Source organism: Bubalus bubalis, chromosome 7, assembly GCF_019923935.1.
Source record: "Bubalus bubalis isolate 160015118507 breed Murrah chromosome 7, NDDB_SH_1, whole genome shotgun sequence".
In the NCBI taxonomy this organism is placed as follows: domain Eukaryota; kingdom Metazoa; phylum Chordata; class Mammalia; order Artiodactyla; family Bovidae; genus Bubalus; species Bubalus bubalis.
In genome coordinates this window covers 71,008,700-71,020,708 of record NC_059163.1, presented here as the reverse complement: position 1 = coordinate 71,020,708, position 12,009 = coordinate 71,008,700, and the positions used below count along the sequence as shown (strand labels likewise).

The following is a 12,009-nucleotide window of genomic DNA, read 5'->3' as shown; positions in this document are numbered from 1 at the left end:
TCTTTATGCCATATGTGGTGGTGATACCTGAGAGCTTATATTTTATTTTGCATCCATTCAGGAAAAGTTGGGGCATCTCAGGGTTCTGGATTGTTTTGTGAATTAGGGATTATAATTGACCATTATTTTTATAAGTTCTTAGATTTTTAGCAAATGTTAATCAAAGTTTTAAATATTTACACATTTATGTCAGATAACTTATAATTTCATTTTTTTATTTTTATAGGCTTTTCTGTTTCCTTCCCTTTCAAGACTAAAGGAATGAAAATTAGGTTTTGATTTAAAACTGTTAAAAATGTTAAATTGCCAAAATGGTCTGTAAGTAGAACATGTAGGTAATAGAGGCTTAAATTATTTTGTTTTGTTTTTAAAGGAAGTTATTAGTTGATCTCCACAACTGACTTCTTGTTTTTTTTCCTCAGTGCAGAATTAGATACTCTTAGGCCATTATAGTGAAAGTGAAGTCGCTCAGTTTAACTTTTCACTTTCATGCATTGGAGAAGGAAATGGCAACCCACTCCAGTGTTCTTGCCTGGAGAATCCCAGGGACGGGGGAGCCTGTTGGGCTGCCATCTATGGGGTCGCACAGAGTCAGACACGACTGAAGTGACTTAGCAGCAGCGAGCCATTATAACTGCAATCAGTTCAGTTCAGTTCAGTCACTCAGTCGTGTCCGACTCTTTGCAACCCCATGAATCACAGCACGCCAGGGCTCCCTGTCCATTATGAACTCCCGGAGTCCACTCAAACTCATGTCCATCGAATTGGTGATGCCATCCAGCCATGTCATCCTCTGTCTCCCCTTCTCCTCCTGTCCCCAACCCCTCCCAGCATCAGGGTCTTTTCCAGTGAGTCAACTCTTTGCATGAGGTGGCCAAAATATTGGAGTTTCAGCTTCAGCTACAGTCCCTTCAATGAACACCCAGGACTGATCTCCTTTAGGATGGACTGGTTGGACTAGAGCTTAGTAAATATCTAGTCTACTTGCTTTATTTTAGAGGAGATGTAATTGAGACAAAAGGACAAGTGATTTGTCCACAGTCAGTTAATTTGTAATAAGACCAGATGATAAACTAGGTTTTTAACTATTGTTGATAACCATTTTAAACTGTTGTTGTTGTTCAGTCACCAAGTCATGCCTGACTTTCTGCAGTCTCATGGACTGCAGCACACCAGGCTCTTCTTTCCTTCACTATCTCCCAGAGTTTGCTCAGATTCATGTCCATTGAGTCAGTGATGCTATCTAACCATCTATCCTCTGCCACCCCTTTCTTCTTTTGCCTTGAATATTTCCCATCATCTGGGTCTTTTCCAGTGAGTCAGCTCTTCACATAAAGTGGCCAGTATTGGAGCTTCAGTTTCAGCAAGAGTCCTTCCAGTGAATATTCAGGGTTGATTTCTTTTAGGATTGACTGGTTTGATCTCCTTGCAGTCCAAGGGATTCTCAGGAATCTTCTCCAGCACCACAATTCAAAAGCATCAGTTCTTTGGCTCTCAGCCTTCTTTATGGTCCAACTCTCACATCCATACATGACTACTGGAAAAACCAAAGCTTTGACTTTAAAAACTTTAAGACCACACTATTTGTGGAAATACATGTGGATTTGATGACATTTTAAGAGGATATTATTTTACTATTTTAGTGACTTGGTATAAATCAGTTCTTGGAATTTGTCAATCTACCAGTCAGCCAGATTGGGTATGAGTGAAGCTTTGATAGTACTTTTCCATTTTGGTGTATAGGCTGTTTACTATTTGAGGTCAGCAAGAGGTAATTTTTATTAATCTCATTTTAAGTCATGAAAAATTACATATTCTCTCTAAATTGTTATTTTTTGACAATCTACATGTGAGGATTCACTCATTTCTGTACAAAATTATTTAGGCAATAAATTTATGTTAAGAAAAATATGAAGAACAAGGTTTTTAAAATTCAGTTTTTCCTTGTTGAATCTAAGAAGTTACACATTTAGAGAGTCATATGATGGACTCTTAGAATCTGTTAGAAAAATGATAAAGACATTTCTAAGGATCATGTCAATGTTCTACATTTCTTTTTCTTGTATTCTTTGTGATGTTGCCCTAAGGACTTACATTTTAAACTGGCCTATACAAGAAAACCCCTTGTGCTCTGTGATTTTTTTTTTTTTTTTTTTTTTTAGTTTTTAAGGAGGGAGTTTATCTGTTTTATTGAGGGGGTTAATTTACAAATATCATGAGTTGAATAAGAAGATGATTATTGAAGATGTGTAAGAATGTGGACAACTTGAATTTAGTATTGGTTGTAGTTTGATATCAATTAAGTTGGATTATTTATTTTTAGACAGTATGTTCATATACTATACTTTTGATGTGAAGAATACCCTACTAGATAGAATTCTTAAAGCATCTTAGTTTGACTTAGTCTGAAATTTAATTTGTTGGTTTTGTTTGAAATTCAACTGTCTTGACTATAGCCTGTGTTTGGGGTGGCAGGTTAGTAATTGCCCTTTGTTTTATTTCAGATCCATGCATGTCACTGAGTCCACCATGCTTCACAGAAGAAGATAGATTTAGTCTGGAAGCTCTTCAAACAATACATAAACAAATGGATGATGACAAAGATGGTGGAATCGAAGTAGATGAAAGTGATGAAGTAGGTGGAGACCCTTTTCACTGATACTCTCTTGTAACAGCGTGACCAAGTTTATAGTCTTGAATTTTCCCATTATTCCTTGTATGACTCAACTCCATTTTCCTCGTTTTTAGTTTTTTTCTTTATGCTTTAATTTTACCCTTTGTATTTAGTATGATTTTTTCTTTTTTTCATGCATATATGTCTTCCTAGTCTTATAAGAATCCTTGGCCTCATGTACTTGCATTTCTCAAACATATATTCTGTTCTATGTCACCTATTTCTGTTTTATAAACCACCACCACATTTTGTCGTCTAAAACAACAACAATTTGTTTTTTGTCCTGGTTCTCTGGGTTGACCGGGCTTTGCTGGGTACATTTTCTGTTCCCATAGTTATGGCCCAGCGTCATGGTGGCAGTTGTATTCAGTTGTGATCTCTTTTGGGCTGAAATATCTCAAATTACTTTTTTCCCTTCAGTCTCTCCATTTGGCAATTACTAACGTGTCATCATTCAGGGGTCTAGCTCAGACTTCCTCATGACATGACAGCTGGCCTTCCAGGTGGCAGTGTTCCAAGAAAACAAGTTCCCGTGTGAAAGTGCTTATCATACCCCTGCATGCCAATACCTGTTAATATCAAATTGGTTTAAAACAAGTTAATTGACTGAATTCAGAGTTTGTGTGGGAGAGGATTATATGAAAATATGAATGCCAGCATATGTGGTTTATTGGGGGTCACCGGCGTCATAGTCTACTGTAACCACTGTACAAATAAATAATGCTTTTTTTTTTTTAAGGATTCTCACCTTACCCCTGCTCTGGTGTCCCTTTTAGTTTTCTTCATAGAAATTGTTTTCTTTATTTGATTGTGATCTCATTCTTACCAAATTTCCTGGTCATCTTTTAGGTCTGTTCAACCTTTTTGTTGTATTTGTCACTGTTGACACTGCTTCTTTTTTAGTTTATATAATACTAAATTACATTTTTTTCTACATTATTGTCTAATGTTGTATAACAGGGACATCTTCTCATCACACTGTTGTCTAATCACATTGTTATGTAACAGTAGCATTCTCTAAAGATCAATTTTTGACCTGCTGTATCCCTGGGTGCTTAAATGGTAAAGAATATGCCACCAGTGAAGGAGACCTGGTTTCGATCCCTGGGTCAGGAAGATCCCCTGGAGAAGGAAATAGCAACCCACTCCAGTGTTCTTGCCGGGAGAATTCAATTCACAGAGGAGCCCCGAGGGCTACAGTCCATGGGGTTGCAAAGAGTTGGATATGACTGAGCAACTAACACTTTCAGTACTCTCATAAAACATTTACCTTGAAACTCCTCATCTGTTTTTAGGTTACTCTTATTTCCTCCATCTCTAAGTCAGTCCAGATTCTGACCTACATGTATGGCTTTCTGCCTGATGTCTTTTGAGGACTTGTGTTTTCAGCTTAGTTTATCTAAAACAAAATCCCAGATCTTTGCTTTGAAATCCTCAATGGCACGTGTCGACCTATTTCTCCTTTTTTTTAAGTCTTCTAAGTCAGGAGTTGGCAGACTTTAATGTAAAGGACCAGGTTAAGGGTTGAAATGTATCCTACTCCCTAAATATTTTGAAGTTCTAACCCCCAGAACCTCATAGTGTGACCTTATCTGGAAATGAGTTTGTTTCAGATGTAGTTATTTAAGAGGAGCATATGGAGTAGCATGGGTCCTTACTCCGGTATGACTGGTTTCTTTGTAAGAGAGGAGAAAACCATGTGGAAAGGCAGGTGTGGGGGGAAGATTATCATGTGACAGTGGAGGCAGAGATTGGAGTTATGAAGTTAGAAGTCAAGGAATGACAAGGATTGCTGATGACCCCAGAAACCAAGAGAAAGGCATCAAACAGGTTGTCCCCTAGAGCTTCAGAGAGCATGGCCCTCCTAACACTTGATTTCAGATTTATAGCCTCCAGACCTGAGAAAGAATAAATTTCTGCTATTTTAAGCCATTTAGTTTATGGTACTTTATTACAGCAGCCCTAGGAAACTAACACAGGCTAGCTAATAAATATTTCAGATGTTTGTGGGCCATATAATCTCTGTTGTATCTACTCATCACTCCCATTGTAGTGCCAAGCAGCCACAGACAGTATGTGGAGTAATGGTCATGGCTGTGTTTCAATAAAACTTTGTTTGCACAAAAACAAGTATCGGGCTGTAGTGTGTCAACCCCTGCTATAAATGAAATTTTGTGTTTTTAGAATTAATTCCCCCCCCCACTTATCTGTTATAGTTATTGTTCCATTTTAATCTAGGTATTTATTATTTTATGGATAGATTATCACTCCTACATTTTTCTGCTCTAATTCATCATGCATATCACTTTGAGAATGTTTTTCTCTAGCTTAGAAGTTTAACAGTGATTTCTTAGTACTTATTAGATCAGATATTAACTCTTTAGTCTTTTTTTTTTGACTGTCTCTGCATCAACTGATTTCTGCTTACTAAGATAATAATCTCTTCTCATTCGGTTTAAATCATTTTGAATTGAGTTCAGTTCCAGTAATACCAAAATCATGGCTTCAGTTCAAAATAGTCAAATTTATTTGTTCACTTTTAGAACTACAGATGACAGGATATTCCTATTTTACATTGTTCTCAACTTAAAAAGTATCTGAAGTATGTAAATATATTCTATTGGTCAAAAAGTAGAGTAAATGAAATGAAGTTGATGGATTGTTAGTTTTACTTACTAGAATGTAACAAAGTAGTTGTCATTTATTAAGGGTCACTTTATTATACTGAGTAATTCATTCTCTCAGCATCACCATTTTTTCTCTCTTCCACTACAAAGACGCACAATATACACAACAAAATTAAGCTATAAAACTACTTTTAGTTTTTTAGTAAAGCATTGAAAAGTAATGCTCTAGATTATTAGTGATCAATTATTCATTCTAATCCTCTCAAGATTGTCTAAATGGTTTATTTAGTTGCCAGTATATTTACTTAGGATCTTGAAGATCAGTATTCTAACATAAGTTTTATTTACTCCATAAATTATTACTATCCACATGAATTATGGAATAAATAGCATTTTATGTTCATATATTTGATACTCTTTGTAAAGGAAATTATATTCTCTAGACTGAATAGATTTCCTAAAAATATTGTTGTACATTTTCTTAATCGTTTACAGTATTCGTTTGATCAGACTCCGTGTCAGCTCAGAGTGTCTAGTGTTAAGTAGATGAGTGCCCTGTTCAGTTTCATAATTCAGTCCATCAATTAAATTGGAAATAACTTGTAACACTAAACCTTGTACTGTGTTGAAAGGTTATAATTTTAAGTTATTACACTAATGGTGCTGTTTTCCTCTGATTTTTAGTATTACTGAGGAACTAATAATTGTTTAACAGTGTTTTAGTTTAAGAAATATATTAATTCAGAGGGATTATTTCAGGGAGAGTGAGAGGTGGGACTAGAAGAGCCTATGTGGTTAATTTGGAAAGTTTTGGTATTATAAAATGTTTCAAAAAAGATTAGTGTGCACTTTCACTTTTTAAAACTAGAATAGTTTTAGATAGCTACATTTCAGAACTTATAAATTAAGATTGGTTCATTTTTAGCTTAAAAAAGGTTAGATTTTTTTATATTAAAAATCTACATAATGAAATTAGTCTTGTTATTAATTGATATATCACATTATAAATATTATTACTCTGGGGTGTTTTCTGACACCAAGCAGTTTTTCAGTTTTCTAACACCCAACTGCATTTCCAGGAATTCAATTCTGACACTCTCTACCTGGAGATAGTATCAAATCCTATGAGTTAAAGGACTCAGTCCCATTATACTGCCCTTACTTCAGATGCCAGCCACAAATCTCTGGTTATGTTTATGAACTTTAACCGACTGGCCTTGAATCTGAGATTCCCATGGCTCTTTCCTCAGATTTGAAAATTTGCTGGGTATGTATCTGAATAAAACGAAAACATGAATTCAAACCATACATGCACCACAGGTTCATAGCAGTATTATTTAAAGTTGCCAAGATATGGAAGCAACCTAAGCATCCACCAATAGATGAATGGGTAAAGACGATGTGGTATACAATAGAATATGACTTAGCCGTAAAAAGAGTAAACTTTTGCCATTTGCAGCAACATGGATGCACTTTGAGGGTATTATGCTGCTAAGTGAAATAAGTCAGACAGAGAAAGACAAATACTGTATGATACCGCTGACGTGTGAAATCTAAACATACAACAAATTAGTGAATAATATAAAAAGAAGCAGAGTCACAATATTGAGAGCAAACTGTGATTACCAGTGGGGAGAGGGAAGTGCTGGGAGGGGCAAGATAGTGGGCATGGGGTACTAAAACTGTTAGGCTACAAGGATATATTGTACAACACAGGGAATATAGCCAATGTTTTGTAATAACTATAAGTAGACTAGGGCCTTTAAAAATTGTTAGTCACTATTGTACACCTGTAAGTTAGATAATATTGTTTATCATCTGTACTTCAATAAAAAAAGAAAATTTGCTTCAATGGCGCACAGAACTCAGGAGAACACTTTACTAATGTTTACTGGTTTATTAAAAAGAATACAGCTCTGGAACAGCCAAATGTAAGAGATGCACAGGACAGGGTTTGATAGAAGGGGCATGAAGCTTTCATGCCCCCTCTGGGCATGCCACCTTCCCAGCACCTCCCACACCGTGATGTGTTCACTAGCTCTCTGAATCTCTAAGTTCAAGAGTTTTTACAGAGCTCAGTTTCCCCAGAGGTCAGGTGAGAGGTACTAAAGTTTCCAATTCTCTAATCACTTGGTCCTTTTGGTGACCAGCTCCATCTTGAGGCTGCCTGGAGGCCCCACCCTTACTCATCTCATTAGTGTGAACTCAGGTGTGATCAAAGGAGAAAAGAACACTGTCACTGAGGAAATTCCAAGAGTTTTAAGAGCTCTATGCCAGGAACCAGGGATGAAGAACAAATATATTTGTTATTCTATCACAATTATAAAAATATTTAAATATGAAAAAACAGCAAAAACTCATTTAATTATTAAAAGTGCATTCAATGGGAAAGATCTATTCTAGTAGTGTGTTATATATAGGCAGGTATTAAGTAAGCTTATGCAGATAATTGACAGCCTATTTGAATGTATTTGATTGCATAATAGTTTCTAGAATTACAAGTTATTTTAATCTTTTTACCTCATCATAAGATACTAAGTGCTCTAGTGTGAGGTGTTATCATTATCACTGTGCCAAACAAAGTAAGCATGCATGGCTGTATAATTTATACTTCAGTGGAATTCTTATTCAGTCTTTTAAATTTTAATGGAATTCCAAATATTTTGTAATGAAAATAAAAACTATAAAACAAAGCTTATGTTTAAAGAACCTAGAATTCTATTAGTGTGATAGTTAACCTTTAATGTTTAAAAACAGAAGATGATATCTTTCTCTTTGTATTTATTTTAATATTAATATTTAAAAGCAAATATAGCATGCTTCTGTGTTTTAATAGTACCCAAAAGAATCTAGAAATTCATTGTACAGTATGGTAGCTACTAGTACGTTTGTGTATTGAGCACTTAAAATTGAAGTGTGTTATATGTGTAAAATGTACTTCAGATTTGGAAGATTTATATAAATATAAAACATTTAAACTTTGAAATCTTGATTACCTGTTGGAAATGGTTATATTATGGACATACACACTGAGTTACATGAAATACAAAATTTGTTTTACTTGTTTCTTTTTACTTTTTAATGTGACTCCTAGGAAATTTTAACTCACAATTTATTTCTATTGGACAGGACTGATCTTAGAGACTATAATGTATTGCAAGTGTTAAGGAATAGGTTTTAAATTCTGAGTTTTTGGACCAGTTTGTTGTCTTCAGTTCATTACAGCTGTGTCTTGATTTGTATTTCTTCAGTGTCTCTTTTTTAATGTGAATATTAATACTATTATACATCTCCAGTGGGCATCATTAGGAAACTTCCTGAGTTTCTTAGGGAACCTTACTCAGAAGTGTTAAAATACTTGATTTCTTGTGATTTTTTGAATCAAAGTATTGCTTTTAAAAGTATTTTGAATTAAAGACTTTTTACCACAGTATAGTTTCTTTACAATGTTGTGTTAGTTCTGCTGTACAGCAAAGTGAATCAGTTAAAGTGTACATAGAGCCACTCTTTTTTTGATTTCCTTCCCATTTAGGTCACCACAGATAATTGAATAGAGTTCTTTGTGCTATACAGTAGGTCTTCATCAGTTATTATTTTACACGTGTGTGTTAGTTGCTCAGTCGTGTCTGACTCTGCAACCCATGGACTATAGCCTGCCAGGCTCCTCTGTCCATGGAATTCTCTAGGCAAGAATACTGGAGTGGGTTGCCATTCCCTTCTCCAGGGGATCTTCCCAACGCAGGGATTGAACCTGGGTCTACTGCACTGTGGGCAGCTTCTTTACCCTCTGAGCTACCTGGGAAGCCTGTTTTATATATAGTGGTGTATATATGTCAGTCCCTATCTCCCAGTTTGTCCCATCTCCCCCTTCCCTTCTGGATAACTGTAAGTTTGTTCTCTACATCTGTGACTCTATTTCTGCTTTTTTTCATCTGTACCGTTTTTCTATATTCCACATATAAGCAATATTACACAGTATTTGTTTTTCTGACTTCACTCTGTATGACAATCTCTAGGTCCATCCATGTCTCTGCAAATGGCAATATTTTCATCCCTTTTTATGGCTAAGTAATATTCCATTGTTATGTATGTACCACATCTTCTTTATCCATTTCTCTATTGATGGGCATTTAAGTTGCTTCCATATGCTGGCTATTGTAAATAGTGCTGCAGTGAACATCGGGGTGCGTGTATCCTTTTAAATTGTGGTTTCTCCAGATATATGTCTATGAGTGTGATTGCAGGGTCATATGGTAGCTCTATGCAGCTTAGTATCAAAAAAAAAACCTAATCAAAAATGAGCAGAAGACCTAAACAGACATTTCATCAAAGAAGACATACAGATGACCAGCAAACACATGAAAAAATGCTCAACATCACTAATTATTCCTGGAGAAGGTAATTCTTTAATTTTTAGAGAAATGCATATCAAAACTACAATGAGGTATCACTTCACACTGATCAGAGTATTAAAAAATCTACAATAAATGCTGGAGGTGAGGAGAAAAAGGAACTCTCCTACACTGTTAGTGGGAATATAAATTGGTGCAGCCACTATGGAGAACAGAATGCAGGTTCCTTAAAAAGCTAGCAATATTGCTTAAAAAAAAAAAAGTTTAGCATAATATTTAGCATTTGAAAATGCTGATTGGAAGCTTAATTTTTTTCTCACATGCCCTTTGTTTTTGGTCATATGAGAAAGCATTTTCTTTTCTAGTTTATTCATTCATTTGATATTGAGCTAGTGTTGGATATCTGCTGTATGCCAGATACTCAAGTAGACCTTGAAATACATTAGGAACAAAACAGACAAAATTATATAAATCTTCCAAGCGCTTGCTAACATTCTAATGGGGCTTGTGGGAAGGCAGACTAAACAAACTAAGCAGGGAAAGGGGGATCAGACAGGTAGATAATGGATAGCCACAGCTGTAGCTTTAAATAGGATGTCATGGCAGAACTCATTAAGAAGGTAGCACTTAAAGTGTATACTGTATGCAGTGCTTGGACAAGAGAATAAATATCTGGCAATTTTCCAGAGCTGTTCTAAAACTGAAATTGGAGGACTGGGGATGTTTTAGATTAGGAACAGGATGTATGGCTTTTGCTCTCTAGGTCATTGTCTTCTGACTCAAGATCAAGGAGACTAGGTGTCAGTATATGCTGCATTTGTGATCTGCTTAGATTGATGTGTTGATTACAGTTAAGTTTGCATGTTCTGTTAATACTGAAGATATTTTGGACAGTGAAGGTACTTGATTAACAGGTAATTTAAATGAAATTATTGAATGATTTTGTGGCCCTGAGCTCATCAGTAGCAGGCAGTGAGAATTGACATTATTATTGCCTATTAAGTGGCTGGAAATTTTATTAAATTTCTAGTGTATGTGAACTTTGTTTTCTGTTTTTACTTTTCCTCCTCCTCCTTTTATATTTTAAAAAGTTTTTTACCTTTTTCTACTTTCTCTTCCTTTTTATCTATTCTTCCTTTCATTCATGTGATTTTGAATAGTTTCAGTTTTTGTTCTTAATCAGTTTTATATGTATATAAATATAAATAATTTATATATATATAAATTTATTTCTTTGAAAAATCTGATTGTACCTTGTATTTCAGTTTTTCTTAGCTATTCTACCTGAAAAACACCTTTGTCATCATTTATCTGTACCCCTTTCAGAAGACTTAGTTTTAACCACACAGATATATCTGTCTGAAACAAGGAGAGTCACCTAAGAAAATAGGCAAAAGTAGGGTCAGAAAAAAATAGTAGATAATACATTTTAAAAAAGGATCACTGAGTTTTGAATTTCATGGAGTACTGTTTCTAAAGGAATGTCGTTGTTGGTGTTGTTTAGTTGCTAAGTTGTGTCTTACACTTGCGACCCCATGGACTATAGCCTGCTGGTGCCTCTGTCCATGGGATTTCCCAGACAGGAATACTGGAGTGGTTGTCCTTTCCTTCTCTAGGGGGTCTTCCTGACCCAGGGATCAAACCCACATCTTCTTCATTGGCAAGCGAATTCTTTACCACTGAGCCACCAGGGAAGGTCTTCTGAAGGAATAACTGCATGCATTCTTCTTAAGTTTTCTAAGTTAAAATTTCAACTTATGTATTATTATCTATTATATAATACATTCTCCCCAACTTAATGGTTTACTAAGTCGCTCACAGTTTTACCATCTCACAGTTTCCATGCATCAGAAATCCAGGTGCAGTTTAGCTGGGTTTCCTGGCTCTGAGCCTTTCACAAGCTGCAGTTAAGATGTCAGCTGGTGTACTTCCTGGAGGTCCAGTGGTTATGACTTCATGCTCCCAATCCTGGGGTCACAAGTTTGATCCTCGGTCAGGGAACTAAGATCCTGCATGCTGAGTGGTGTGGCAGGAATAAAACAGAAATAAAACAAAAAGATGTCAGGTGATATTGCAGTCATCTCAAGGCCTGATTTGGGGAGGATCCACTTCAAGGCTGACGTATGTGGCTGTTGGTCCCCCAGGTCCTCACTGGTCATTGGTTGGAGATGTTGGTTCTCTGTTACATGGCTGTCTCCATAGGGCAGTGGGTTTCGCTCATTGAGTGAGAGGGGAGCTGAAGGGGGCAGGGAGAGTGTAGGGTGGGGAGAGAGAGGAAGCGGGAAGAGTGGACAACATGGAAATCAAAGTCTTTTTGTAACCACATCTTGGAAGTGACGTTTCATCCCTTTTTTGC

General features: G+C 36.0%; 1 protein-coding gene across 5 annotated transcripts in view; it reads left to right on the top strand.

Annotated features, from left to right (window-relative positions):
• The window catches only part of STIM2 (stromal interaction molecule 2), a 189,401-nt gene that overhangs the window by 74,816 nt on the left and 102,576 nt on the right, over positions 1 to 12,009 (top strand). For all 5 annotated transcript variants that reach the window (XM_044946022.2, XM_045166303.1, XM_025290216.3 and 2 more), the window contains one exon: positions 2,505 to 2,635. In XM_044946022.2, coding sequence (XP_044801957.1) covers positions 2,513 to 2,635 — 123 coding nt within the window. In that variant the 5' untranslated portion in view covers positions 2,505 to 2,512. The remainder of the gene's footprint in view (positions 1 to 2,504; positions 2,636 to 12,009) is intronic.